This window comes from the organism of the source record quoted next, unplaced genomic scaffold (genome assembly GCF_019419815.1).
Source record: "Pyrus x bretschneideri cultivar Hongxiangsu unplaced genomic scaffold, Pyrus_bretschneideri_v1 Contig27, whole genome shotgun sequence".
NCBI lineage: Eukaryota > Viridiplantae > Streptophyta > Magnoliopsida > Rosales > Rosaceae > Pyrus > Pyrus x bretschneideri.
The window spans coordinates 5,904,546-5,931,786 of NW_025999579.1; the positions used below are offsets into that span (position 1 = coordinate 5,904,546).

General features: G+C 37.0%; 3 protein-coding genes across 4 annotated transcripts; all 3 read right to left on the reverse strand.

The window, feature by feature from the left end:
• Window positions 1-5,830: 5,830 nt before the first annotated feature.
• On the reverse strand, window positions 5,831-8,187 carry LOC103950096. Of its 2 annotated transcripts, none has more exons than XM_048587536.1 (5): window positions 7,678-8,187; window positions 6,966-7,217; window positions 6,622-6,700; window positions 6,212-6,305; window positions 5,831-6,123 (listed from the first exon to the last, which is right to left on the reverse strand). In XM_048587536.1, exons 1-5 carry the CDS (start codon window positions 8,170-8,172, stop codon window positions 6,060-6,062), a joined length of 984 nt encoding a protein of 327 aa, XP_048443493.1. In that variant the 5' UTR covers window positions 8,173-8,187; the 3' UTR covers window positions 5,831-6,059. The 2 variants fall into 2 exon arrangements, with proteins under 2 accessions (XP_048443493.1, XP_009359524.2); XM_009361249.2 differs by having other exon boundaries at window positions 6,873-7,217.
• A 223-nt stretch (window positions 8,188-8,410) lies between these two features.
• On the reverse strand, window positions 8,411-12,224 carry LOC103950010 (serine/threonine-protein kinase RIO1). Its single transcript, XM_009361160.3, has 12 exons — window positions 11,797-12,224; window positions 11,478-11,606; window positions 11,291-11,383; window positions 11,082-11,161; window positions 10,555-10,668; window positions 10,217-10,290; window positions 10,015-10,091; window positions 9,689-9,772; window positions 9,509-9,601; window positions 9,291-9,398; window positions 9,107-9,178; window positions 8,411-8,994 (listed from the first exon to the last, which is right to left on the reverse strand). The coding sequence occupies exons 1-12, from the start codon at window positions 12,109-12,111 to the stop codon at window positions 8,566-8,568; spliced, it is 1,668 nt and encodes a 555-aa protein (XP_009359435.2). The 5' UTR covers window positions 12,112-12,224; the 3' UTR covers window positions 8,411-8,565.
• A 2,587-nt stretch (window positions 12,225-14,811) lies between these two features.
• On the reverse strand, window positions 14,812-18,689 carry LOC103950009 (ubiquitin-like modifier-activating enzyme 5). The gene is made up of 14 exons (XM_009361159.3): window positions 18,537-18,689; window positions 18,037-18,105; window positions 17,829-17,942; window positions 17,595-17,723; window positions 17,265-17,333; window positions 16,907-17,059; window positions 16,770-16,806; window positions 16,555-16,637; window positions 16,368-16,442; window positions 16,001-16,075; window positions 15,756-15,842; window positions 15,531-15,646; window positions 15,312-15,358; window positions 14,812-15,143 (listed from the first exon to the last, which is right to left on the reverse strand). The coding sequence occupies exons 1-14, from the start codon at window positions 18,624-18,626 to the stop codon at window positions 15,010-15,012; spliced, it is 1,278 nt and encodes a 425-aa protein (XP_009359434.2). The 5' UTR covers window positions 18,627-18,689; the 3' UTR covers window positions 14,812-15,009.
• Window positions 18,690-27,241: the final 8,552 nt, after the last annotated feature.

Below are 27,241 nucleotides of genomic sequence, written 5' to 3' on the forward strand. Positions count from 1 at the left end.
ACCATCTGAAACATTTCAAATCTTAAAACATCCACGTACCCCTCGCTCTCGTGGAGAGATTATCTTTACAGCAAGGTATGACCAACAAAACAATTAATTAGTGAACTCCTTTTCCATCTTTGATTAGTGATTAGTGATAACCTTTCTTTGTGTACCATTTGGAAGTAAAAACAACACCAATAAATAAAGAGTATGGGACTACATTACCCAATAAATTTAAAAGTGGGCCCATAGTAATACTAACGCGCTAGAGGTGAGAGCGAATCAGATCGACTAGTCTCTTTGTTGATCAAGATTTTTAAGTATTATCTGTAAATAAACACATGACAAACTTAGGGAGTGAAATGATTTTCTTACATATATTTTAGTAACGCATGAAACTCAATAATTAAAATAAGAGAAATACTAAGGAAACTTTCTCAAAGTGGGACTCTCCATAAATTATACACCACTTCATGATTCTGGCATAAGGTTTTATGATGTTGGCACAAGAATTGCGCCAACGACATGATGTGATGGAGAGTTCATAAAAAATTCTCACACTTAAAAGAGTTTCCTTGGTATTTGCCATCAAAATAATTCAAATTCATATTGTTTACATGTAGAGTAATGTTCTTCATACTATGTTTTTATACCATATTTATATACCACCTTAAGTGGCATTTGATATGGACAACTACATTATTTGAAAAATTTGCAAAACCCAAGAAAATGAAAGAGAAAGACTCCTCGTATACCACAATCATTATTTGATTAACTAGTTTTTTTTTTTTTTTAATTATCAGTTTATTAAATAATGAACTAAATTTAAAAATCTGATTAATTCAAATGATGTGACTATCCACATCAATTACCACCTAAAATGATATAAAAATATGATACAAAAATATGATATGAATAACAGTATTCTTACATGTATCCATACCTAATTTATTTTTGGTCGAATCCCCAAATATCTTGTAGAGATGGGAAATGCAGATAATGTCTAGGTCAGATGGTTCAGTTCGACCATAAAGATATAGGTCACGTGACTCGCATTTTATTTTACTCATTTATATAATTCCAGACAGGATATCTTATCTTTACTGCAAATAGGCACAATAAATTAATTCTTTATGCAAAAAAGGAAAACGTGATCAAATATTAATATGTAAATTGATCACAGCATATTTTGTGAGACGATGCTGTAGACTGGAGTGCAAATATGGTTTAAGAAGCTTAGGCCCACGAAATTAATTTATGTTTTTTTTTGGTGAATATAGGTGGTGAAGACACCCAAACAAACTAATAGATAGCACAATCATATAACACATTATAGGCAGCCTTTACGGTGAAAGTTCTATTTGAAGTGCATTTCCATATAAGTTTTTCCTCTCTAGCACCAATAGTCCCAGCACCCACGAAATTAATTTATGTTTTTTTTTTTTGTTTTTTTGGTGAATATAAGGGGTGAAGACGCCAAACAGACTAACACATAGCACAATCATATAACACATTATAGGCAGCCTTTACGGTGAAAGTTCTATTTGAAGTGCATCTCCATATAAGTTTGTCCTCTTTAGCACCAATAGTCCCAGCAGGCCAGCTAATAATTTTTTGAACCAAGTTTTCTAGAAGAGCAGATCTTTAGCTTACTGACATCCCACCAACTATCCCGAAAGAAATAAGAGATTGGAAAATCCTCCTTAGGAAAGTTATAAGCATCAATATAATTAATAAAAGGATCGTTCAACAAAGTTCCCTTGCAAATCAAACTTTCGAAAATAAAGTTCCCTTGCAAATATTTCGTCTCATAGATTTTCGCCCGAAGACATGTATCCTTAGCATGAATTCTCCATCCAATTTTAGCCAACAAAGCTTAGTTCATCTCGGTCGTTTTCTTTTATCCCACACCTCCAACGCACTTGGCCCTGCAAACAAGGTTCCATTGACGTAAATGAATTTTCTTTTTCTATTGAGAGTCCCCCCAAAAGAAGTTTCTATTCAACTTATCCAAATGCTTGCATACACTAATCAAAAGCTTAGTGGTTTGCATAGCATACACTGGTATAGCAGAGGTGACTGCTTGGATTAAGGTGGCTCTTCTAGCCATTGAAAGGGTATTACTCTTCCAAGAAGAAAGTCTACTCTGAACTTTATCAATCACACCTTTATAAGTTGACTTAGAGACTCTACATTGGATCAATGGCATCCCCAAATAATTTCCAAGATCATCAGATAGAGGAGATCCACAAATAGCACTGATTTCTCTAGCCTCGTATGCACAAGTATTAGGAGAACAATACAACACAGACTTCTCAAGGTTGACTGCTTGGCCAGATGCTAGGAAGAATTTGTAAATACATCTCTTCATCACCCTAGATTGTTTTGGTGTTGCATCTGCAAATAGCATAAGATCAACTACGAAGAAAAAATGAGAGGCGCTGGGACCAAACTAAGAAGCTTCGACAAGTTTCCACTTACCAGAATTGACTTCATTAGTAACAATGTGTGACAACTTCTCAACACAAAGTACAAAAATATAAGGGGACAAATGATCCTATTGTCAGATACTATTACTAGGCGTAAAGCTCTCGGTTAATTCACCATTAACACAGACCTGGTAATTAATAGAGGATACGCAGTCCATGATAAGATGAATCAAACTTTCAGGCAGGCCAATCTCATTGAGGTCACCACTGATAAAGCTCCAATTTAAACGGTCATAAGCCTTGGACAAATCAAATTTCCAAGCTGAAAAACCTTTCTTACCCTTGGACTTTCTAAACTTATAAAGAATCTCCTGTGCAATGAGAATATTATCCATTATATGCCTGTCAAGCACAAAGCTAGCTTGATTTAGGCTTATCAATCCAGGGAGAAGAGGCATGAGCCTCATCCTTTGAGGGTTCTCAATTTTAGGCACAAGAGAAATTAATGTACCATTCAAACCATGAGGCAATTTATGAATTTGAAATGTTGTTTTAACCATATCAACAATCTTGCACATCTGCCCCATTGAGCTTGATAAAAGCAAGCAAGAAACCCATCGATACCCGGTGCTTTAGTACCTCCAATACTGAAAAAGGCTAAACTTAACTTCCGCAAGGGTCAATCTCTCTATTAAGTGATCCAATATCATCCAAATGAATAGAAGGAAAAAGTTTAGGTGGAGAATTAACATGTCAAGACCATTGCCATGAAAGAATAGTGTCTGAAAGAACTCCACAGCAAGACTTTTCAGTTCATCATGGTTTACAATTCAATCACCATGATCATTGTTCAGTCCCTCAATTCAATTTCTCCTTCTTCTCACAATCGTGATAAGATGGAAAAATTTAGCATTAAGGTCATCGTCTGGTGACCATTTCAATCTAGACTTTTGATGCCAGAAGACAACTTCCTGATTTATAATTTCGTTTAACTCTGAAATTAATTCTTGTTCCAAGTTGAGAAGAAAATTGTTTGGGCCTCTACGTAGTACTTTATGGATACCAACAATGCGTCCAAGGAGCTTCTTCTTCTTCTGCTTTAAGACATGAACATTCCATCTTTTCATGGGCTCAACTAGAGCATCCATGACATTTGGTGGCAGTCAGCTACACCACTAAGGTAATCCCACAATTTTCTTATCTTCGCAATACAAGGGCTAGCATAAATAAACGTAAACAACCTTGGGTTATAACCAGCTTCCCTCACACAAACTGAGATGGATTGATCAGTGGTGCCAATAATATCAACATGAACTTTATTGTTATCCCAAAGAAGCCATAACCCTCCAGAGAACCCATTAGCATCCACTATTTCAAATGAAGGAAAGCCCAGCGATTTGGCCACAAAAAGGGCTCTAATACCACTAATTCTAGGCTCACAAATTGCAAGAATCTCCAATTTGTGGTTCTGCTTTAAATTAGTAACATTATTCTGAAATTTGGTGCAGCCAAATCCTCTAGAATTCCACACAACTATATTCATGTTTAAAAATAATACGGATTGAGAGGGCAGAGAACCAACATCATCCAATAACAAGCATTACACCTCTAGAAATGTTGACACAACGCATACCCAACATATACAAATTTGACACAATCTCCCGACATATCAAATGCTACGATACCTAGAAAATCAAGAACATAGACAACCCTAGAGATTTGCAGGTACAAATTAACAAAATTGTGGAAAATTACATACATTTGGGAAGAATTACCAAATTATCTCATATGGGTTACAAGGCCGCAACCATCTGCATCAACAATCGAGGCAGCAGAAGAAAAACAGAGATCGAAAAAATGATTTTTCCACCAATTATCGGGAGGTCTAGGTTGCTTTCACTGATGAGAGAGAAATAATTGCGGGGGTGGAGATGGTTAGGAAGACTAGGGGAATAGAGGGTTAAAGGGCATGGCGTGATACTGGATAGAGGGAAGGGATAGATCTAGAGGAGGAGAGAGAAGGGAAGGTAAATCGGAAAAATGGCAAGCATGAGAGGCTCATAGATGAGGGCATTTCACAAACATGGATAAGTGTCTACGTTTTTAGAGTTGTTAATCTATTAAATACAATCGTTTTCTGAATTCAAATTCATTTCACAAACGTGGATAAGTGCCTACGTTTTTAGAGTTGTTAATATGTTAAACACAATCGTGTTTTGAATTCAAATTATTCTGATTAGTGTACCTCTCATACTTAATCGGTTTGACTCCATACAATTCTTCGAAAATGAATAATATTTTACTCTTAACGAGAAATTTGACATTGGATTGAGTAATAGAAGTGAGAGGTTTTAAATTCAATTCTCGCCAAAAGTGAATCGATCTAAATTACTATTACTATTTATTGTGAAGCTTAACCCACTTCCTCACCCCTTAGTGTAGTTATAATTATATATCATTTAGCTAAACTTCTCTTGTCAAATTGATGCTGCACTTTGCCAGCTCGTTAATTCTACAAGAACTTGGAATGTCAATGTAACGGTGTTTCAAATCAATTATGTAATATTATGTGAGGACTTAAAATTAAAAATGTGACGTCGTGTTATTAGTCAAGTCAAGAATTTCACAATAGCTTCCAAATAAGGCAAATAAGTCCTCCAAATCAAGGAAGCTTTCACATAAACGTAGCTATGGGTTTTCTTTTCGCCTTATTGTTCATTTCACTGTAAAAGCTCTGCACGTTTATGGATCCGACAAAACGTTAACACATACAAATTTACAGATCACAAATTCAAATAAGAAACACATACAAATTTACAAATCACAAATTCAAATAAGAAACAAGTTCGACTCATGGTGATGTCGAGTTAAATACTAATTTATTATGATTGGGTGAACTCATTGTTTGACTTACCTAAAATTCTCAATCAATCTTTAGTTTAATAAATCGTTGTATTAATAATAAAAATTAAAAAACATGCAAAAGCAGTCTCACTCCTATTTCTTATGTTTTTTAGGTAATAAACAATCAATTTTTTAAATATTAAACATAGCCACATTCCTAATTAACTATTATTAGAATCTTGCAGTACAAGGGTAGCCGATTGACCTGACACATAGTGTTTTCTTATATCCAAACCTGTAGGACACGAACGAGTGTGTAAGGTATGAACCCTCATCACACATCTCGTACCTAAACAACCAGGTATCATTCTGATTCATGACTTCCGATTCCAAGTCGGTAAGCACGCAGTCAGTGTGAACACATACCAAACACATGGCTGTCCCTAAGCAATAACCTAGTCTACACATTTGAATAAGTAGAACTTAAAAATATATACATATAGATTGATCAGAGCATATTCTCTGTATCATGCTCTTGCAACATAGCATATTCAGCTGATGAAATTAAAATCCAGTGCAAGTCAAGGTTCATGATTCATTAATCTACGAGAAGTAGTATCGGTACAACTATAAGGGAAATATATAATCTAGGAGAAGTTGTATCTCGGTTTTCCTAAGGAGAACTATCATTCGGATCAGTTAAAAGCGCAAAACTAGTAACGAGTTAGCAAAGCTCTTTCTACATTACAGAACTACAAATGCGCGGGCAGGACATAGGAGCGACTCTGGTATTTCATAATCCCTTCATTTGTTTGCAACTTCACGCCTTAAAAAGGTGGGGGCAAGCAGCTTCTCCAGCTCCACTAATCTGAAATTACATGTACATAATAAGTAAAACAAGCAGAAATGTGTTCTGGAGCATAAAATGTAGCAGAAAACATCAACTGTTGACTTACATCTCATATTTCTGGATTGCTTCCTTTCGTTTCATCACATATGCATCACCATCTTTCGGTGCATTGATCAATGCATTGCATACAGAGAGTGGAGCTGGGAAGCCGGTCGAACCAACAGAATTGAGTCAAATGACAAAATTAAGAAGGAAAAATGCAACATCTTATATAGCACTTTAAATCCATATGGCTATTTATAGCCTTTAAACTGAGTTTATTCGGTTCATTAAACAGTTTTCGGTCTCGTGACTTCAAGGACTTCAACTTATTTGTTTGTCAATTTTAGGTGATGGCTCCATTCTCTGTAATGCAACCAAACTAGAGAATGTTGTTGAAAAGACAAAAGCACACCGGTCATTCCATTCAGAATGGCTTTCAAATATTCCACAGATTATAAAGAAAATGTTACATACATGGCAGCGAAGCTTGTTGCTTCATCACCACATCTTTGTGAACCTTTAGAGAGGCTGGTTTGTCAGGCTGCTTGATACCCTGTTCAACACGCGCAATATAACCATGTAAATTGTAATCCATCCAAACAGCACTCAGAAATAAATAGCAGTCAACGGAAACTTTTGATAGATTATGATCACCAAGTGGATGCATCCTCCGTTACAAAAAATAAAAACTACTGAGACCCAAAAAAAAAAAAAAAAAATCTTACTGATGTGGTCCATATCGAAGAAGCAACTGCATCTTCAGACAGACGCTTGGAATTTTCTAGGCTAATTGAGCTAAAACAAGAAGTATCCACTACCTTCTTCTTTTCCCGCCTCTTCAGTATCTTCATATGGCACTTCTTGATATAGTGCATCAAATGATACTTAGAATGCCTAGAGCACAACTCTGCTTGGATGTCCGGGTTCTCAGTTAGCCAGTCGGCTATATCTTTGGACTTAACCACGTCATCTTTCTCCAACGATTCTAACCAAATATAAGCTGGTCTCCATTGATCAGTGCGCTTAAATCGAGCATGTGGAATATCACCCTGGTTTTCTTCCTTTCCTTCCTGCCATTTAACATTACAGAAACCATGTCAAAACATCTGCATAATATTACCAATTCAAACATCAATGGTGTATTTCCCAAACTCCATTAGTAAATTAGCAAAAACACCAATGACAACAATAAGTTTTACAGAAACATAAGAGCTTAATTGGAGAAAAGAACTCCCCAACTATCTACTTGTCAGGCTCTAATTGATTCTTAGTTGCGAAATTCCGCTGTTACCTTTCTCCATTGGAAAGCAAGAAAAGTATTTTTCTAAAGTATTGGGTTCGAAGTGTTTTTCCCTAAACTGTAATTTTATCAAGGGTTTATAGTCGAAAATAGTAATCTGCCAGAAGGCACCTAAAACTTTCACTAATTTGCCTAAAAATCTCATCTAATCCCAATTAGCTTAATCACACAAAGATTGGACCTTTAACAAAAACCCAATTTTCTTTTAGGAAAATTTAACAAAATTAAACCTGAATTGGAGAATGTGGGTCCTGGTTGGGGAGTCGCATGCAATTCTGGATAGCAATGAGGCGGTGGCAGAGGTCGCCGCGGGGCATGGACTTGATGCCTTGGGGTATGAAATCGAAGTTGGAGTCGATCCAGGCTTCGACCTCGTCCATGGAGACAGCTTTGGCCTCGGGGAACGAGCAGAGCCAAGCTCGGGCCATGGTCTCCCATTCCTGGGAGGACTGCTCGCTGGCGTTGTCGTTGTCGGAGACTCTCTGTTCTGCCACCGCTTCTTCTTCTTCGGTTGCCGCTGGCGGTGGTGCTGGTGGTGTCGCGGCTAGGGTTTGGTCTCCGGAGTTCGACATTTTGCTCCCCGCGAAGGAGGAGGAGGAGAGAGCGGAAAGCTGACAGTGCTGCGAATTTTGCAGCTTTCTGTGAACTGCTGATACAATTAAAACAAGGGGGCAGCAACGACGTCGTTTTCGAGATGGTGGTTTAGCAACACAATTGTGTGACATTTATTTTGGATTAATTACATTTTAACCCCAATAATCGAGCTGAGTTGTTAAAATGGACCGCGAGGATTTTTGTTTTAGCTTTTTAAACCCAGTTTAAAATTTGTATTAATTTTAAACCACCCATTACGTTGACTAGAAGACCAACCGTTAGATGCTGATATGATTGTGTGTGAGAGAAGAGAAACTATATCATCCGTGACGTCCTATGTTGATAATACAATTTTATAGTACGATGACATGCAAACTCAAAAATAAGATTATATATCTCATATATCAAAAGTACATGTAGTTCTTGGGAAAAAGAAAAAGAGTACAAGTTAAGCAATTTTCTTAATTTAATTCCTACCAAAAAAATTTCTAGCATCCATTGCTCTATAGTTATCCCAAGCAGAACTACCTGGTCTTGTGTGCTTTGGCTATCTTTTTCTTTCGTTTCTTCAGCGCCTTCGGCACTTTAGTTTTCCGAGCCTCCCTCTTCTCTTCCTTCACTTTCTTCTTGTTCTCTTTCCTAGCAGCTTTCTTTTCGAGAGGATCCTGTGCCTTGGTTTCGGAAGAGGAGCTCCGCCCTTCCGAGTCACTTGAGTTGTCGTCATCTGTGTCAGAGTCAGATTCAGTTTCGGGATTTGCAGAGGGATCTGCTACAGAAGTAGCATCATCCTGTTTATGCTCTTTCTCAGATGAATCTGGTTGACCTTGAGGAAGAGCCTCCTTCAGTCCTGTAATAGTTTTATAGTACATGTCTCCAGTGTCCTCTCCGCTAGTTAACCGTATTACATCCCGCTCAGCATTCTTCACGTCATCTAATGTCTTTGGAATGTACGACTGGAAAGAAGCGAAGAAACACAAATCAATGTCCCAAAAGTTCGGGTGCCCACAACCACGCAAATATGCAAAGTCAAAGGCATTCAATAAAACACTGTTACATTTTCATCACCTGTACAAATACAGAGTCTGCAATTTCCTCCTCCGCAGATATATCTCCTCTTGCCGTAACCTTTTGTTGTACCTGAAGTTAGCCAGTCAAACAGAGATCTCACTTAAGTTGTTCATCTATTTATTTGTAGTGTATAGGAACCTAAATTCTTTAATATTTAAGACCAAAATGGACGGAATCAAACCATATCGAGATAACTCTCCACTGCATCATCAGCAATAGTTGGATCAACTATAAAATCAAAGAGCTCTCGAATTGTCATTACAGCCACACCATGTTTTTTAAAGAAATCCTGTAGCCACCAAACGCTTGATAAGCTCACATCAGCGAGTGCATTACTTGTATTTTTCATAAGCAATGAAAGCAGAACTTAAGAAAGTGACTTCCGCATGAAGAACTTACAGATACATGGACGCAATCTTCACGTAGGAAATCAAGGGCATGAGGGTGGTCCAGATCAACTGCTTGAGAAACATCAATAATGTACAAGTGACCCTGCCAAAGAGGAAGGGAAGACATAAGAACATAGCACACTATCATGTGCAATAAGCTCAAACTTCAAAGTCGTTTGTAGCAACTCACCTCAAAGTAAAGTATGTTGTATTCACTAAGGTCTCCATGCACCAGTTTGCTCTTCTGATACATTGTTCGCATAGCAATAATCATCTGGCAGAAAATACTACGGCGTCACTCCAGTACCCAAAGAAATTATCAAATACAAAAATAACATTTTTGCTAGCATAAAATTCGTTCATTTAAAAGTTTCCCAATAGTGACATTCGTTTACAATCCAAAAACAAATCTAAGTGCATGTGCACATGTCCCAGTAGAACTATCTTGACCAACAGGTTCTTGTATTTAAATTATTATCACAAAAAAATATTTTCATATGAAAGATTTTGGCACACCTCCATATAACCTTCTCGTAGCTTGTCTAGTGATAATGCAGCATCCTTTAGACGAGGTGCTGCCCAACCTGACTTCCCTGTAATAGATTACATTAATCAAAGCTACTCTAAGCAGAAAGTATTTTTTTATATAATCAATAAAACCAAATCAAATTGATATTTCAATTCCGTCAGAATATATGTCCATTAAAATTAGAGATACCTATGAATTCCATGACCAGAACATGAAGTCTTAAAATAACTGTAGATGGGCACCTAATTCCATTGTCCTTTAGCCTGCATTTTCGCAGACCATCTCACATTCATTAGCACGACAAAACCAGCTTGATAAATTAATAGGACTGAAGCGGAATTTTTACATAAACTTAAGCTAGAACCATTGTGCAAAATGGATAGACACTTCCTTTGTATTTCCACATATGTACTTATTAGAGACAAAGTGAAGATAGTACTCATATGCAGATTTAAACAAGGTTAAATTAGTGCTGCTACTTACCAAAGACTTAATTGTACTCATATTTAAAGTTGTGTTTGTCTTACCTCTTTAAATTCCTCATTTCTTTCTCAGCCCAAGTCTGCACCATTTTCCTAGGATTGCGCTTGCAATATCCATGTCTGAATCGGTAATCCCCTTGTACGTATCTATCCCTGTCCCTGAAGTTTTTTGGCCGGCAGACAAGTAAGATACATTATAAATCTATTGCTATAAACACAAGTACGGAAAATTCAGCACACTAACTGGTTGTCCTCGGAACTGAAAAATATTCTTCTGCATGGTCTATGATTACATGGCTAACTTGTTATACTTATCAAAGACAACAAGATAACAACTTCAGAAAAAATAAGGATTTAAAAATAAACTCGAAAGAAACATCACACATCTACATGATAAAGCAAAGAAAGATAAAGTTTAGAAGATTTGGTAGCAATGAGCAGTATATATTTCTATGCCCCAAAGAAATTTCTCATATTTGTTGAGCTTATATTGTTCAACCTAATAACAATCTGACTTTGTTAAACTGTCAATTAGCCATTGGAACAAGCTCAAAGTGTCACAGAAAGCTTACTTGAAAACCAGAATAGATGTTTTGAACACTTTGATCGCCATTTCCTGGCCATCAGATTTTGTTGCGTGATACACGTTTGCCTGTTCAAGAAGAAAAAACAATTCCACGATCAAAACTAAATTAAGCAGTTATCATCACCGATTCACTGCAGCAAGATCAATACCAAGTCAATAAATTAGAGGTTACAATATGAGTAACTCAATACGTACTTCTTTCCCGGTAGAAATGCAGCCATTGATATCATGAAACACGCCACTATTCAACATTTTGAACAAAACCATCCGAGTTCTAGGATCAATGGCCTAGTGAAAACACACAATCACTAAAACTAATGAGCTAAAACACATAATTGGAATGATTAAAGAAAACCCATGAATGGAAAATGCTGTCTTTCACCTGCTCAACAGTGGCACGGTCCGCTTTCTCAGTAGTTTTCGTTCTGCCAATGGCCATGTCCCGAACACTACCCCGAATGGCAGTGGTCACGGAGTTGGACATTCCAACGTTGAACCTCCCTTCCCACTCCTACACCCGCAAAACCCAAAACAAAAGACGTCAACTTTGCAAGAAAATCAGCACCAAACAATAAACAGACTTGCAACCAAACAATTTTACAATAGAAATCCGCTTTAAATTCTAAGTCTTACATACAATTACAACAGCAGGAAGAACAAACCCAATTAAAATTTCAGTGTTAAATTTGCAAAATTTGTACCTCCAGAGGCGAAGCTCGGATGTGGGTGGTGAACTTCTGGTTGCGATTAGCGAGAGGCTGAAGGGTCGAGGAAGCAGGGCGGGAGTGAAGACCGCCGTGGGCATTGGGCCGCCGTGAATTGATGGTGAAGCCGCCTTCTACTCCTCTGTCGTCGTCCTTGGAGTCCAAATAGTCCAACGCATCTCCGACGTCGGAGTCCGACGTCCAAAGCTCCTCATCCTCTTCGTCTTCTTCCACTTCTTCTTCCTCCTCCGCTTCTGGTTTTGCCTCGGGAGCTGCTTTCTCCTTGTCTGCTATTTCTTCAACGGGCGCCATTTGCGATTGGTTTACTAATTTTTGTGGGTTTTTGCAGAGGAAGCAATCGAGGGCTGGAGGCCGCTGAGCTGACACCGATGGAGTTTTCGGTGGTTTTGATTTCTGAAACGGCTGAGAGCCGCTTGCAAATATAGGGTTTTGCGTGCGATGGAAGACGCCACGTGGACTGTGTAATTTCTTCGTAATTAGAAAAAGCACCACAATAATTTTTGTATTCGTGTAAAGGACTTCAAAAGAGAGAAACTTTTGCGTCAGTAACAATTGGAGCTGAGGTTTGGTAGAAAACTAAAGCCTCCAATTTCCCTAAAATAAACCTTTTCTACATGAAAAATAACTTTTTTTATGTGAAAATTAAAAATACTCCTCATCGAGATTTTCTTAAAAAAAAACCAAATTTTAAAATTAAAAATACATTGAAGTTAGATCTACAAAATGTGAGTTTAAAATGTGTGAAATGACTAAAATGGCATATACGACGTCAATTGAGTTGTGATATACATTATAATAAATATTGTGGTTGTGTAAATCCTAAGTAAAGGTATATTAGGAATCTTTCAAATCTAGAAGATCTTTCCTATTAGACTTTATATTACTTGAAGAGCAAGTTTCTCTAACACAAGATTTGAGAAATAACACATTCCTCAAACATATTCTCGATCCCTCTTTCTTCTCTGCTGTACATTTCTCTTTTTCTCAGTTAAATATAGGTCACAACAGTTTTCACTTTTACCCACTTTCTCTCCCACTCCTATTTTTTATCTCTCTTTCTTTATTTTTTTTTTTTATAACTTTTATTCGGTAACTTCCATAATATGCATGCATACAAATTGCTAATACCACACACATATATAGCTAGGGTTTAGTCAAAAACCCTAGTCGATTTTCTTCGACGATGAAGCGATCACAAATAGCTCCTCCTGCTTCCGCTTCCGCTTCTGCTTCCGATGAGGTTGAGGATCCGGATGCTAAAATAAACAAAGACGACAGATTCAGTGGTCTTCCCGATGAAGTTGTTCATCGCATTCTGTCCCCTCTTCCCTACTCAGATGTAATCCGAGTCGGAAGCTTGTCGAAAAGATGTAGACAAGTTTGTACCTCCATTCCCACCTTGAATTTTTCTCAATTTCCCTCAGATTCTACAGACACCTTCGACAAGCGACTGGAGCTGCTGGCTTCCTTGGACAACTTCTTCTCCCGCCGCCAGCTCGCGAATGGCAAAGACAAGATACGGTTACAAACCTTTTGATCTTGAGTGGGAGTTTCCGCACCATCGATTTGAGCGGGATACCAGCATCCCAAATTGGAGGGACAATGAGGCACGTCGAGTTTGCGCTTCTATTCATAATGCTGTCGACTGTCGTCTTGAAAATCTTTCTGTTTTCTATGGGATATGGTCGTCCGCCAACGCCAAACGTGAACGAGTTGAGTTTCCTTGTTGCGCTTTCAACTGTGGGTCTCTGAAGTCTATAGATCTTGAAATGTTTGATACAATTATTAAAGCTCGCAGCATTGCTACTTGCACTGTTTCTAATCTGGTTTGCTTGAGGTTGGACGGATTTTGCAAATGGGTTTCGTCGGTCTGCAGATTTCTTAAGGAATTGGTACTTAAAGATGTGGCTAGGTTACAAAATATCACCATTGGAAAGCCCGTCTTTGAAGTCGTTTCGGCTGCACTTGATTTCGGGCGGAGCCCCCTCCACCATCTTCATATCTCTGCTGAGAAACTTGAGCGAGTAAATATAGCTTGCAATGGCAGGCCGTTGGAAATTTCTGCTCCAAATCTTACGTACTTGAGGATGCATTGGAGAGGAACCAAGATGATGAACATTCGGAATCCGGGCGAATTTAATCGTTTGGAAAAAGCAGAGCTTGAAGCTGTCCACAATCAGCCCGGAGTTGAGATGGAAACCGCATCTCATGATCAGTTCCTCCTCTCTAGTGTTGTTCAAAGTGTTAAGGTTCTTGCTTTACGCGACCGATGGACTATAACAACTCTGTCCAAGGAAGGTTGCACTGCACCACCATTACATAACGTTTGGTGCTTGCGAATGAGTACCTGGAGTTTTGAGAGTTTGACAACAACCTAGTTCCAACAGTGGCCTCTCTTTTCAAAAGACTCCCTAATTTGAATACCTTGGAGATTTACGTGTCCCATTTGTTCGGAATACCAGAACATGGATTTGATAGCTGGTATTGGCAACTCCAAAAGCTGGATTTTATATCCCAGCTTAAGCATGTAACCCAAGAATTAGAGGTTTCTGAAGGGTTTAACAACTCTAATCTAATCGAGTTTGCAAGGTATGTGCTCGAACATGCTCAGAATTTGAAGAAAATGGCTGTGATTTGTGAACCCCGTCAGTCAAGGTTGATAAGTTTGATAAGGTCGATCACGAGTACTTCCAATGCCTCAGTTGTCTTTCTGGAAAAACGCTCTACCTGCAGTTCCAAGATTTGGCACGCCTATTCCGCGGGATCTGTACAAGAACTGAATAAAATCTTGATCGATCCTCTTCGTGATGTGGCGTAGCGAGGTCTGTGATTCTTTATATGCACTAATGATCGATCGATCCTACGTTACTTCATTTTATCGAAATTGGAAGAACTGTCATGCTATGCGTGTTGCTTTTGTTGATAGTATTCACTTATATGGAGCTAAACGTATTTAAGTAAAGTCCAGTGGAATTGCAATGGACTTGTAGCTCGACTGGTTAACGACATTTCACTTACAAATTCATTACTTAGCAACCTCCATAATGTATGAGAAGTTAGTATGATCCATCTCATGTACACCCCACTTCAGGGTGTGACTCTAACCTTAAAAAAACACGAAAGCTAAGGATCGATTTCGATTGCTAAAGCAATAATGGACTACCTCAAAAACGAACATCTGTGATTTATTCAAGAATTTAGGGCCTCAAGTTGCTTTCGAAGATCTTCTAGGTCGTCAATTGTACCCTTTGTAGCTTCAGTAGGTGGTTTTTGGAACTCATCTGCACTGGGAAGCTCGCGAACAAGACCTTCTGGAAGAGCATCTGAGGCCAGATGACGGATAATGAAGAGAAAACAAGCCATTCATAAATTTGTAAAACCATAAATGTATCAAATATAAGGAATTGTAAATCACCACAGAATTCCAATTCCAAATGGTGGAGATGTTCGAGCAAAATCCATAGAACTTGAAACAGTAAAGGATAAATTACCTGGAGTTTGGGCCTCCGTACTTTCCGGCTCGTTATCATCAACAACACTGCAAACACAAATTGAATGTATGCTTTCATTTCCATGAAACTAGTCCTCCGAAATGCATGTCATTCTTTTTATATGCAACTTAGTAAACATCCCTGATGTTTGTAACTATTTAACACAAAGAAACATTAACTACTTAATATGAAGAAACATTCCATTGTTGGTAGAAGTACCTTATTTCCCATTCATTATCAAGATGTAGTGGAGATTCCGGAACTGATGATGCTTCAGCTTCCATCTTTGCTTTAATTGCAGCATCCCTAGCTGGCTTTACAAGCAAGTACTCTTTCTGCACGGTAGATATTACCTCAGCATCAATGACAAACCAATTAACCAGATGTTTAAATAATCATTTAGATCCAGTTCAGGTGCCCAAGGCCGGCTCTTAGTTTCTTTACCTGCCGTTCCAGACAAGCAAAATTAGAACACTGAGGGTTTGGCTTCATTTCCATAGTTGGGAAGAAGTCTTTAAGAGAATTATATCCCTGCAACCAAGCAAATCAAAAATCAGGCAGATCAGCACGGAGCAGCGATGCAGCATTTGATGCTAAATCTTAAACATATAGATCTAAGATTTTACAACATCCTTCGAGATGTTTTGCCAAATAAAGCAGAATGGGAGAGAATATAACATACGACTCACCAAGTATGGGGAGACGTTTCCGAAGTTCAGCAAGTATTTTAGTGTATTTTGGACTAGAAGCCCAGCAACAACTCCCTAAAAGATGAAAACAAATCAGTTGCGATAGGACATGATATGCCGACATATTAATCAACGAATTATAGATAGTCTCCACTACTACAGATTGACAAAGCGAAGCATCATATTCAGTTGAAAGATTTTCTTTTTTTATTTCTCTTTGTAAAATTATATGCCAACATATTCATGTGGTCACCCTACTACATGAATTTGAAGCAAACAACCAGTGAAACACTAACACCAACAAGTTTGAATGATAAAAGTCCGAAGAAGGGAGAGCCGCCAATAGACTGGAAATGAAATTCCATACCATAGTGGTAGGTAAAGATGCAGCACACACCCCTTCACGCTTAAGTGTACGTTCATCCACTCCAGATGCCACAACCTAAAGAAGAGATATATAAGACAGAAAGAATATCAATTTTCAATTCTTCATGTTTTATATTCCTCAGAGAGAATCCTTCAGCATCATCAAACTTCAAGCACGAGAAGCATACCAAAGGTGGTGCACATGCAAAACAGGCAGTTTCACCAGGAATCAGCAACTGAATATGGCCTGAAACAGCATCCTCAGACACACCTGTCAAAGTTTATGTTCTTCATGTGAATTTCGTCCTTGACCATATGACTCATACATACAAAACTAGGTCATACACCATGAGTCATTCAGTTAACACTTAAGGTTTCACAAATGTAGGAACTATTTGCTTACCAGACTCCATCCATGTCTGATTCAGTTCATTGCAAGCCTGTTTCACAATAAAAAAAAAAAAACGTTACGATGGTTTACTTGGAGGCAGAAAGAATGAAGAGAACATAATTATAAATTTATAAGTGATAACTTCATACCTGATTAACAGCCATTCTTGCTTCATAATTATCAACACAGCTTAGTACAAGGTCCACGCCACTGCCTTCTTTATTTCGGTGAAATGATTTATTTTTTAAACTGGCCATAAAGGTATCAAAACCTTGCACAGTTGTGATGTTCAGTGTATAGCTCTAAACACAAAGAAATTGATTAGCATGGTTACAAACTATGGGCACTATGATTGGGAGATCAAATATACAAGGATCAATACTAGTGGCATTATCATACAATCCAGCTATCTATGCCTAGAAAGTGTACACAGAAAATTTAAGATCGAATAAACTTTTATGGTTGTCATTAAGTTTGAAAGGAGAACAAATCCTGATAAATGCTTACCTCAAGCACAACATCGGGATTTATGTCTGAAAGGGTCTGTACAGCAGCATCTGTTTTCGTCATACCACTCTGAGAAGGAAAACACATTAAAATGAAAACTTCAAAAATGTATGATCATGAATTACTTGGAAAATAAAATTTTGTGGGGTATGTAAAAAAAAAAAGGGAATAAAGGCGAGAAAAAGGGACTTTGGTAAATCTTTGAAGCATAAAACACCTAGTCTTTGAAGCATTAAACACCTAGTCTTTGAAGCATAAACCTGATTGAGGACCAGTAAAGAAATTTTTCACATATTAAGAATAGCGAATGAGTATAACGAGTATGAATACCTGCTCTGGTCGAAAGAATAACCTATTCATGTTAGCTAACTCTACTTTGTCATAATCATACAACAAAAGGCGACCAATACCACATCTTGTTAGCATCTCAGCTGCTACACTTCCTACACCGCCTACTCCCTGCAGATAACCAAATAGGACATCACTACAAGGCATTGGCAATAACTAGATTAATTTCGTTTATAATTACAAAATGAAACAATGAAAGAGGAGATAAATACACACAACAATGGCAACTGAGAAGTCCCGTATTCTTTCATAGTTTTCCACAATGCCCATCCTTTGAAGTGCCATAAGCCTACTGTAAGGATTGCTATCTACAACCTCGGCACTCATATCCTGCCAACGTAACATGTAATGCTTGAACAAACAATGAAATCATCACCTAATATCATACATTTTGACAATGACAGTAGATAAACCGTAGAATTACCTTCACTTTTGAACGCCGAACAGGTCCAGAATTTGCAAGGCTCGTAAGGCGTTCTACACGCAATTGTAGCTACAAATTACATTTTTAATGAAGCAAAAAGAAAAGTCAGCTCTACAAGAAAAGGTACAAAACTTTAGTAAACTTATCAGCATTCAGCTAATTGAAAACGTTTCACTTGTGTTTCATAAATCAAACTTCAAGCTAAACATATATAATTAAATATCCTAGTTTCTTTCTCTCAATTTTCTCAGGAAACAAACAACCACCAAAAAATTAAACGAATAAACATGCAATCAATTAACAAGCAATACTAATCAAAAGTCAACGCATAGATTACTGAAATTTCATATGAACAATGAACATTAAAACATAAAAACCGAAAATCGATCCGTTGCAGCCAAATCAAGCAGCTAATTCGATCGCAACCGGTAAAATCCAAACCAAAAGCTCTCTCAAATTCTCAGCTGAATCTCAAACGGATCGGAATTGCGAGATTTTACCTTATCGATGGGAGCATGATGAGAAGGATCGGCGAGCGATTTCTTCAGCGATTCGAGGTCGCTCAACAACTCCTTCAGTTCCACCTCCATTGTGCCTCTCTCTTTCTCTCTCTCAAAAACGCTCTTAAATTCGGCTCTATACAGAACCGGTACCTGCCTTGCGGCAGCGAAGGAAATGGTATCACTGTTGTTTGCCACTTTGCCGGAGCTGGTCTGTGAGCCTATGAGACCGAGAGTGGACCAACAATTTGGGCCCCCAAAAATTGGGCCATCGAATAGCTCGTAATATCTGCGTTGCTAAAAACGCCCGAGTCTTGTAGAATTGGTAAACTACATGGCCCAAATTGCGACAACTTAAATTATAAGGACCAAAATATTTGTCTGGTTAATTCCGTTAACGAACGAGACAAAAGAGAAAAATAAACTACAAGAACCAAAGTAGAACTTCTTTGTTAGTAATGCTGTGTTCTAATGATATTTATCTCTGATTGAAGTATGATGTTTAAGATTAACATTTAGAGTAGGATATCGTTGTATAAAAAAGTAGAACTTTGTCCAAACTATATGCACCAGTGTCAGTGTATAGCCTTCACAAATGTAAATGCTATTAGGTCTCGTTTGTTACAGAAGGCTAGCTTGTGTATGACTGTTCACTATATTAAAGGCATTTTGAAGTAAGAAATGGATACAACTTCCTTATTCTGTCCAAATTGAAAGTTACTCATAAAGAAAAGTTGTTCATTTTGATCCTACAATTTTTGTGGAGATTAATAAGGATATTTTTCTTTTGGCCAAAAAAATAAAAATAAAATAAGGATATCTTTTCTTCACAAACAACCTTCAACTTGAACAAATATGAAAGTTGTAATTCATTTATTCTTTTAAAATGCATTTAATATAGTGAATATGCATATCTAAGTAAATCTTCTCTAATGGTCTAGTAATATTCTTCTTCACTTGTAAATGAGAGGTCTTAGGTTTGATTTTCGCCAAAGGCAAATTTGAACCACATTATTGCTAGCTTATTGTGAGGCTTGGCCCACTCCTCCATCCCCTTAATATAGATAGTATCGTTTGTTAAAAAAAATGTAAATCTTCTCTAACAAACTAGAATTATTATTTGAAACACCATTACTTATTAACTTCTCTCATACAAATGAGTGAGTCTCACCTAAATAAGTTAGAACCGAAATAACATTTTTCTATGATTAATGATGTTAAATAAATGAATGTAAGGTGGGGATCAAAGTGAAGAAACCGTTTCAGCTTCCTTGTGATATTGTGTGCAATTGTTCATCCCAACTTTTGTTCCTGCGTGCGAAATTTCAGATGGAATTATATAGTTTGGTACGCCACCCAAATTTTGTCAACCATATATTTCAATGTTTTAGTGGGTCTAAATTGTCTTCTGCATCTTCCCACATTTTTCAGTTTTATTAGTGTTATTAATTTTAAGCACACTGATTAGGAAGAAAGTGACAATTTCGAATATTACAATAGCAAACTGTGGGTTTGAACTATACCGACATCAAATACGTTCGCTTGTTTAAATTTTAATGATTCAAGTTAAGTTACAGTCTAACAATATAATATCATATCAAGCGTCTATTAAGAAATCATTTTTTTTTTCTTATAATGTTATTATTTATGTTGTTTCCCATTTAAAATATTTTATTCAAGTATATGATTACGAACAGAAATCAGGTAGGTCTAAATTACCAGAAAAAATGGTTGTTTTTTATTTTTATCAACTGAAAAATGGTTGTTTGATTTGTTTGTTTGTGTTTGTGTGAGCTAGCTAGAAGAGTTATTGGAGTGCTTATGCATATAGAAAGAAAATAAAAAAGGCTTTGCTTTGCCCATTTAGTTAGGTTTCTTTTGGGGCTAAAACCCGATGGCTTTGAAGAACAATCCACGAATATTGCTGTATCCCATCATGTTATGGAAAAGCTTTGTCCTCTTTCCAGAATGGACCACTTTTATCCCAAATGAAAATTGATGGGAAGTAGGAACATATTCTTTGATGAACTAAATCAAGTAAAAGTTTAGATAAAATTTGCCTAATCCAATCCCTGTCACTGTCGAAAAAGCAGCCTAAGAAGGACCTAGGCACTAAGGCCGTCCCGATTAGGGTCTAGGTATTTAGAAATTCGGTGAAGTCTTTAGACAGCGAGTAGGCGGTCTAGGAAGCCCTAGGCATTTAATTTTTTGTTTGTTGGCTACCCCACTTGTAAAGGTGAGATGCCCTTATTAACTCGAGAGGCTTAAGACGTGCTTAAAGTGACTTTACAAGAATGGTGAACATATGTCAAATACCATGCCTCACTTGACTAAGGCTTCATTACCCATCAATCGCTTTAATATCCTGCTTAGTTACAAGCTTATGCTACCAAGCTCGGTTGTTTCACTTTTTGTTGCTTTAGGCCCTGTTTGGCAGATCAGATAGGATTAGTTATACGGACTCGGGTGTTTGGCGTTCACTCGTACTAAATAAGCGCCGGATTAATTTAACCGGTCGGCTTATTTAACACGGTATACGCCCGCTTAATAAAACCAACCAAAACGCCCGGATTATTTAGTCGGTTTCACTCTCCTCTCTCGCGAACTTGGTCCTCTCTCTCACTTCTCTCGACATCGTCATCCTCCCCCTCACCTTCTCTCGCCATCGTCGTCCTCCCTGTCGCCTTCTCTCACCATCGCCGTCCTCCCTGTCGCCTTCTGTTGCGCTGCTTTCTTTCGCCATCTCTGCTCTCCTAGTGCTCGTGGCCTTCCTCATCTTCCTCTCCTTGTGGCCTTCCTCATCTTCCTCTCCTTGTGGCCTTCCTCATCACCTACTCGCCGTCCTCCCCTGCAACTGGGTCTTGCAAAGAAACATGGTGCGGCGAAGAGATGATTTCAATTTGGGATTTTTCTGCAGCTGGCTATTTGAATTTATTTGGGATTTTTCTGCAATCGGGGAAGAAGAATATGGGAGAGAAAGGGAGGGAGTTTGGGGGGTATGGCGGAGAGAGCTGGGGAACAATTATTTGGGATTCTTCTGCAGTCGGGGAAGAAGAAGGGAAAGAGAGGGAGGGTGTTTGGGGGTGCGGAGAGATCTAGGAACAAAAAAAATGATTTCACTTTTTTTTTTTTTAATTTTATTTTAAGTTTGATTCCTCCTATCTAGTATAATACCAAATACAGTATAAATAATACGGTCATTAGTCTGATACTGCATCAAACGCCAGACTAATTTAGTCAGTACTATCCGGTGGCTATTTATCCTATCCGACAAAAATAGTCAGTACAGTCTGAGCTGCCAAACGAGGCCTTACATTATTCTTTTTAGATTAAAGGGTTCAAAGATAATTTTCTTGTAAAATAATTCTTGACTTTCTTTCTTGTAAAATAACTCTAAATATATAGTTTAGTTTATGTATTCATTCAATTGTAGTACTTTATAATTTATATGTCCTTCTATTTTGCATTTATGTTTCCAATACAAGTGTGTGTGTGTGTGTGTGTAATTAATTTAAATATAGTTGTGTGAGTAGTCACTTATGTATATGTTTTTATTATTATATAATCAATCTAATTAAAATAAAATAAAAATCCGTCTAGGCTCCTAAGCTCGTCAACTAGAGCATGTCACATTTAGAACCTTGATCCCGGTATCATAGTATTGATTCGTGATTGAGATACGATTAGAATTGAACCCTAAATCTATTATTATCATCTTAACTTGTTTTTCGACGCTCTTTTTCTTTGTTTGGTCTAACATGGTAACACCAAACACGACTCAGACACAATTTTTACTACAATGAATCGCATGATCAAAAGCTCCTTTATCAGTCTAGACGTAGAAGGATCAAGCCCCACCGAACTTGTAAATTCAATCTTACGTATATATTGTATATATGGTATGTAGTGTGTGCTACTTACAAAGGTTATCATTCTGTAGCTCTAGGCTTTAACCAAAAATAGAGAAGCAAGCTGTTGTCACTTCTCAGGTATGCAACCTTATAGCTGCAATAGCAACAGTAAAACCTCATTATATAGCCGATAGCGTAGCACATCATGGGATGACTGATATTTGTGACCTTAGCGTGCACAAAAAGGAAGGTGTTCTTCTAGGGTTCTACCTTCACAATTGATCCTAAGCCACATTTTTATGACCTAAAAACCTTAGCCAACACTATATGGATCGATCGATCGCGCATCTTCTGTCATGTCGGATGGCAGCACCCAAGCTTTTGGCCTCGGCATGGCCCGGCAAGAGAAGCAACAACGCACCATGCATGCATCATTACTAGAATGAATGCAATCGAGTACTGAAGTTTCAATGCCTCTTGTATGGGGTCACATATATTCTTCCTTTAGTATAGAAATTATTGTTGCTCAAAAGTGGCACGTAAATGGGTTTCTAAAACAATGTAGACGTGCTTCAATGTGTTAATGTGTGGTCATCACATTGCACCTAACTCTAAAAGTTGTTTGGATATATTGGGGAATCCTTCAACAATGAGCATTGTTTTACAACTAATTTAGGGTTTAAATTGCTCATCGAGTCTCTTTCACTTAATAAGCATGCATGTGAAGAAGCACTTGGTGTGTTGTGATTATGCCCCTCAACACGATAGCTTCTAAACGGAGTAAGTTGACATTAAACGAGTTCACTGTTACATGTTATTTTGATTCTATTATATACTATTACGTGTTACATGTCATTTTGGTTCGATTATATACTATTACGCAGATAAAAACTTATACATGACATTATATTATTAGAAGATTACATATATATCCCTCTTGCTTTTGAAGGGTGGCGTATCTTTCTCTCTCTCAAATTCTCAATAAGTCATAAGCACACAACAAAAGTTAATTTAAGATGTGGAGAGGTTCACATCAACAAGTCATTGTCATTCTCTCTTAAGTTGCGAGGTCAATAAGCGAAATCTATGACTTCTCAGAAATTTGCATCACTTGCTGATAAACATATCCATATCCATTGAGTTCAGAAAACAATCATGTGAATATAAAACAAGAACTAACGACCGACCATGCCCTAGAAGTTATCTTAAAATGAAAATAACCCCTGATGAAGCAACTTTGCCTCTGATTGTGGCTAATTAATCCTTCTTAATTAACAAAAAAAAATTGAGTTAGAGGTATGTCTGTCCTGCGAAACGTGGTTGTCATGATGTTTTTCGCGGCTGAAGACGACGAAATATGCATTAAAATAAATTATTTAATCGTATTATAGTTTCTCCTGTAGACCGTTGTTAGTTAATTAATTGTTATTAACTCTTAATTAGTGTGTGCTCTTGTGTAATGATTTTATATTAGTACTGTCGTTGAAGACTCAAGTGAGGTCTTATATATTAATTAATTTAGTCATCTGATTGGGGGATAACTAGCATCAGAAGACGAAAATTATTCAGATGTTTATGCAGCACGCAACGCAACCACGTATGCAATTGCATCCCAGGGATCATCAACAAGTCAATGTCGCCATTTTATATTAATTTTATTGTTAAAAAGAAAAACTTCTTCATGAACGTGGGAGCATCAACTTCTCCATTAATGTCACATTGCTAATCATATATTTTCTTACAAAGTTAAGACCCAGAATTTTGCGCAAATCTCCTCTCGCAACCTATGGATGTGGGAGCATCAACTCCGTTCCTGTGGTCTTTTGAGGAATGGGAGAAATTGTTGGAATTCTATGAGAGAGTCTTCGAAGTCAGGATGCATGCAAGTTTTATACAACCAGGTGAAGTGGCATGAGAATTATCTCTTAGTTTATGTCGAGATATTGATTCCTCCAATATTTTAGTAAAATATGAATCATATAATAATATTGTAGATACATAAAATCGTCTATGCACTTGGATTTTTCCACGATGCTAATTCACATTGCAAGTGATGTTGGAGTACAAACGACGTATTTATCCTTCTCTAATTAGTGTTAAATCAATGTCTAAGTCATTAGATCCGTGTTCACAATCTATACCATCGAGTTCAACTGCACATGAAATATGTCACCAAGATCAGCCATCACACACCTAATTATTTAAAAGATTTGGACAACATTGGTCGGTAATATGGCACTAATCAATATGATTAAGATCAACGAATTTGTCACTTAGCGTTAGCGTAACAAAACTACGGCTGGGCCCAAAACTGAAAAGATCCAAGTCTACTTTTTCACGAGGCTTCAGTAACGAGGCATGTGTTGATAGCCAACTCACTGATTCTAATTATTATTATTTTAAAAAGGAATTAGTTGATGGGTTCTTTACAATGGTTTATGTTTTTGAGGTTCAATAAGGTTTACAAAGGTATTTCAACTTTCAGTCGGCTATCATCGTGCGATTTATCAATACAGGAAATCGAATTTATGACGTACTGTGTGGAATTCGAATCTGAAATTCGTTCTTAATTACTAGGCCACACCGTGGTGTTCACTAGTTCTAATTATTCCAAGTCCACAGCATTAGCCACATGTAAACCATTAAAACCACATATGTACGATGTAGCACCAACCTTAAAAAGCTTACGCAAAATTGGTGGATGCCATTGCCACCTTAGCCTAAGAGGCAAAAGATTAAGCCGAGTGTGTGAACATGCAATTAGCTTAATAGCCTCCTTTCCAGATTAGCTCAGCGATATAATTTGTTCTTGGACCAAAGCACCCACGTTGCGAGTGCTTTACATCATGGGGATTTAAATTAATTGTTAATTAATGGAAACTTTAACGAAAAGTTCTCGGTATTATTCATTTTAACAAAAAACTATATTTTTACACTAAAAAAATCAATCATGGTACTATTTACTTTACTCTTTATTTTGTCTTTATCGTTAAAACTCAAAGTTTTCAAGTCATTTCATTGATTTTTCTTTAATTAATTAACCCTTGATTTTGATGTTTTAGCTTCTTGTGTCTAGATTAAGATTGAGTTAAGCAATAATTATAAATTTGAATTACCAAAAAAAGAAAAAAATAATATAATTATACGATGGTGGTCAGAAAAATGCTGAAATACCTCTGTGAGTCTTCCTAGCCTCCAAATATGTGAGTTGCCATGACAAAGCACCAACTGATTCCTTTTTGCTAAAAATTAAAAAAAAATAAATGGATACAATTGTTAAATTGTTAATCTGAAAGGTGCATGCATGCTTGTGGCAAATGGCCGCAATGCAGCACTCATTTTCTACCAAACTATTTTTAAAATGGACAAGATTTGTGTTCCACCAACTCCACATCTTCAAGCCTTATCCAAATCCTCATTCCCATATCCAAGTTGTAGGAGTTTGGAAGTTTTCTTTATTCAATTTTTGTTCATGTCCCCACTCACAAATGTGAAACATATGTATATCCACGTTAGTAACTTGGTTTGCAAAACTTTCACAGCTCACAACTTGCACCATCATGCCCTAGGGTACGAAATGAGTAATCAATGTACAGATGGAGGCCGGTAGAGACATCATATAAGGTTTTGATTCCGATGTAAAGTTTTGGGTGCATGTCACGGTAATAGTATGGTGATTTTCAGACGGACGAGATCAAAAACAACGTTTTCATTTTTTTATTACAAAGTTTTAAAATTTGATTGGATCGGTTCACATTTTCAAATTCAGAATTTTTTTTGGAATAGGAGTAATCTTGAAAGTTTTGGAACACGATTTGGAAATTCATATATTTTGCAAGTTTTTTAATATTCCCAAACTTCTCATACATGCATTTTATTGTTTTTTCATTGGTTATATGCTTGTGTATGAATTGATTTAATTTTGTGGTATAACATAGGATGCTTGTACTTTTTTGTTTTATATATGTGTATGATTAATATAAGGACAATGACCAAAATGTATCCACGACTAACAATAAAATACAAAAGATGATTACAAAAATACATAATTTTAATAAAAAAAATTTAGGAAAACTTCATGTCGAAAATTCGGAGTTCTTGAAATCTCTAAAATGCATACCAATTTTCATTCTAATTTGTCAAAATAAAAAACACTATTTTAACTTGCACCCCTAGATAATATTATCTGCATGAGTGACATATTTAGTTTATTTCTTATAATAGAATGTTAAAAAAGTACGTGTGTAACATGTACAACTAAATTGGTAACACTACATAATAGTATAACAATTTTTTTTTTTTTTTGAAAAAAAATGCCTCCTACATCATAATCCCCAACAATAATACTTGCATGAAAATTTGAAACTTATACAGTGGTTTATGTACGTGACAACTTCCACGTTTAATCCAACAAGAGAAAAGATTACACACGTATATATTTCTGATAAAAGGTTGTGAAACTTTCACAACTCTCAAGTTGCACCACCATGCCTAAGAGTATGAAATGTGTAATGAATTGATGGGGGCAGATAGAGACATCATATATATTAGGGTTTTAACTGTGATGAATCTTTTTTGTGCATGTAATCATAAAACCATCACGTCTTATAGTATGAGCGTACGTGTGAATAATTTTTCGTAGAGTAGAATGTTAATAGATTAAATACGTATTATAACATAAATAAGTTGACAACATCACAAGGTACTATTACGACTCAACTGGTTTACAAACTTTGTCGTATATCACACTTACCATCAATTAACTTAAAAAGATACTAAGCGAAGCGTTAGTCAGGCGGTAGAATGGGAACTAGCATGTAGGCGGCTAGATGGGGTCTAGGAAGACTAGGAGAT